This window comes from Silene latifolia, chromosome 2 (genome assembly GCF_048544455.1).
Source record: "Silene latifolia isolate original U9 population chromosome 2, ASM4854445v1, whole genome shotgun sequence".
Lineage (NCBI taxonomy): Eukaryota > Viridiplantae > Streptophyta > Magnoliopsida > Caryophyllales > Caryophyllaceae > Silene > Silene latifolia.
Window position 1 is genome coordinate 153,665,314 of NC_133527.1, and position 1,406 is coordinate 153,666,719.

At 37.2% G+C, this 1,406-nt stretch overlaps 1 protein-coding gene across 1 annotated transcript; it reads right to left on the minus strand.

Annotated features, from left to right (window-relative positions):
- Nucleotides 1-330: 330 nt before the first annotated feature.
- LOC141641481 (protein FAR1-RELATED SEQUENCE 9-like) lies at nt 331-1,162 on the minus strand. The gene is made up of 2 exons (XM_074450140.1): nt 730-1,162; nt 331-653 (listed from the first exon to the last, which is right to left on the minus strand). Exons 1-2 carry the CDS (start codon nt 1,160-1,162, stop codon nt 331-333), a joined length of 756 nt encoding a protein of 251 aa, XP_074306241.1.
- Nucleotides 1,163-1,406: the final 244 nt, after the last annotated feature.

The following is a 1,406-nucleotide window of genomic DNA, read 5'->3' on the forward strand; positions in this document are numbered from 1 at the left end:
ACTTTGTTTGCCTCCTAGTTACACTCCTTCCGCAGCTACAAACACTCTAGTCAGGCCACCTCCCCTATTTGAATACAATGTATACACTAACCCCCTCTATACTCCGTCAATCCATAGTCAGTATAAAAACAGTAAAAAAACAACAAGTAAAAAAACGTATAAAAAAAAAAGTTGGAAGTTAATACAAAACCAATCTTTCCAAAAACTACATAAACCAAAAACCCATTGAAATCGGTTTTTAAGTGAGTACATAACATTACAAAACATAACAGACTTTTTTGAGTGACATCTACAAATGCCACATATACCACAAACCCACTGAATTCAGTTTCAAGGCAGTCGACTCGGGCAATTTCTACTATCATGGTTACTCATTTCACCGCAAGCACGGCATTTTCTCAGAGGCTTTGCATTTTCCAAGACTGCCTTTTCCTTGTTTGATGTTATCCTCTTTCCCGATCCCTTATTCTTGCACTTCTCTGGTGGTAAAACAGTAACTTCAGTTGGAATTTTTGACCCAAGAAGCATCTCAATCTCAGCTTTCTTATCTTTTGACTTTCCCGACTTAATTGAAATAATCAACTTTTCATTGAAACTCCGGAGCAATTGAAATAGCGCATCAGAATGTTCCTCACTATCCTCAACAAGTGAGACTGCACTAAATACCTCTGACCATAATTCACTTATATTGTTCTGGCGACTTTCGATTGACACACAATCGCCTAGTACAGCTTTTTCCAACAACAGTAGAAAGAGGGTGGGAAGTTGCAGATTTGCTCCATCTCAGTGCTAAATACTCTTTAGGTATATGATCAAACCCCATATCTTTCAACACCCATAAAATGTGCCTACAGAGTATCCCAATTCTTTCAAACATCTTACAAGAACAAGAGAACTTATTATCACTTAAATCAACTTTGTATTCCTTGTCTTTCTCACGATCAATTATTGAAATATTATCATTCGCACCACTTGCATTTGGTGATGGTAAATGGCCACAAGTATAACATGCTGCTTGGACTTCTACTTGGAAAATATAAAATATAATGATTGTGTAAAACTCAGAAGCTTGCTTTTCTAAAAGGAGAGGGGTTGTCAATTTTGGATAACAATTCTTATCATCAGCCATTACCTTAGAATATTTCCATCTCTGAGCATCCATTGCTGTTTGGAAACGCATCCAAAACTCGACAAGTGTGACATGTGGGTTGGTGAAGTTTCCAAAGAAGCTATTTTCGACTCGATCTTGATGTTGTGCGCAAAATCCCACCCAAATATGTGTCTCTAATGTAAGCATGAATCCAAAGAGCACGGTGCTTAAACATTTTCTTCAACCACTTGTTATCACAAAGCTCATATGAGGAAATTATCGAATTCCATTTCGATTCAAAATCTTCTGGAGTGAT

Excerpts from the sequence above, each read along its gene's own strand:
- LOC141641481 (XM_074450140.1), bottom strand. The coding sequence starts at position 1,162 with ATGGATGCTCAGAGATGGAAATATTCTAAGGTAATGGCTGATGATAAG. Across the intron at positions 654-729 it reads TACTGTTGTTGGAAAAAGCT|TCTCACTTGTTGAGGATAGT; the intron begins GTACTAGGCGAT and ends TATTTAGTGCAG.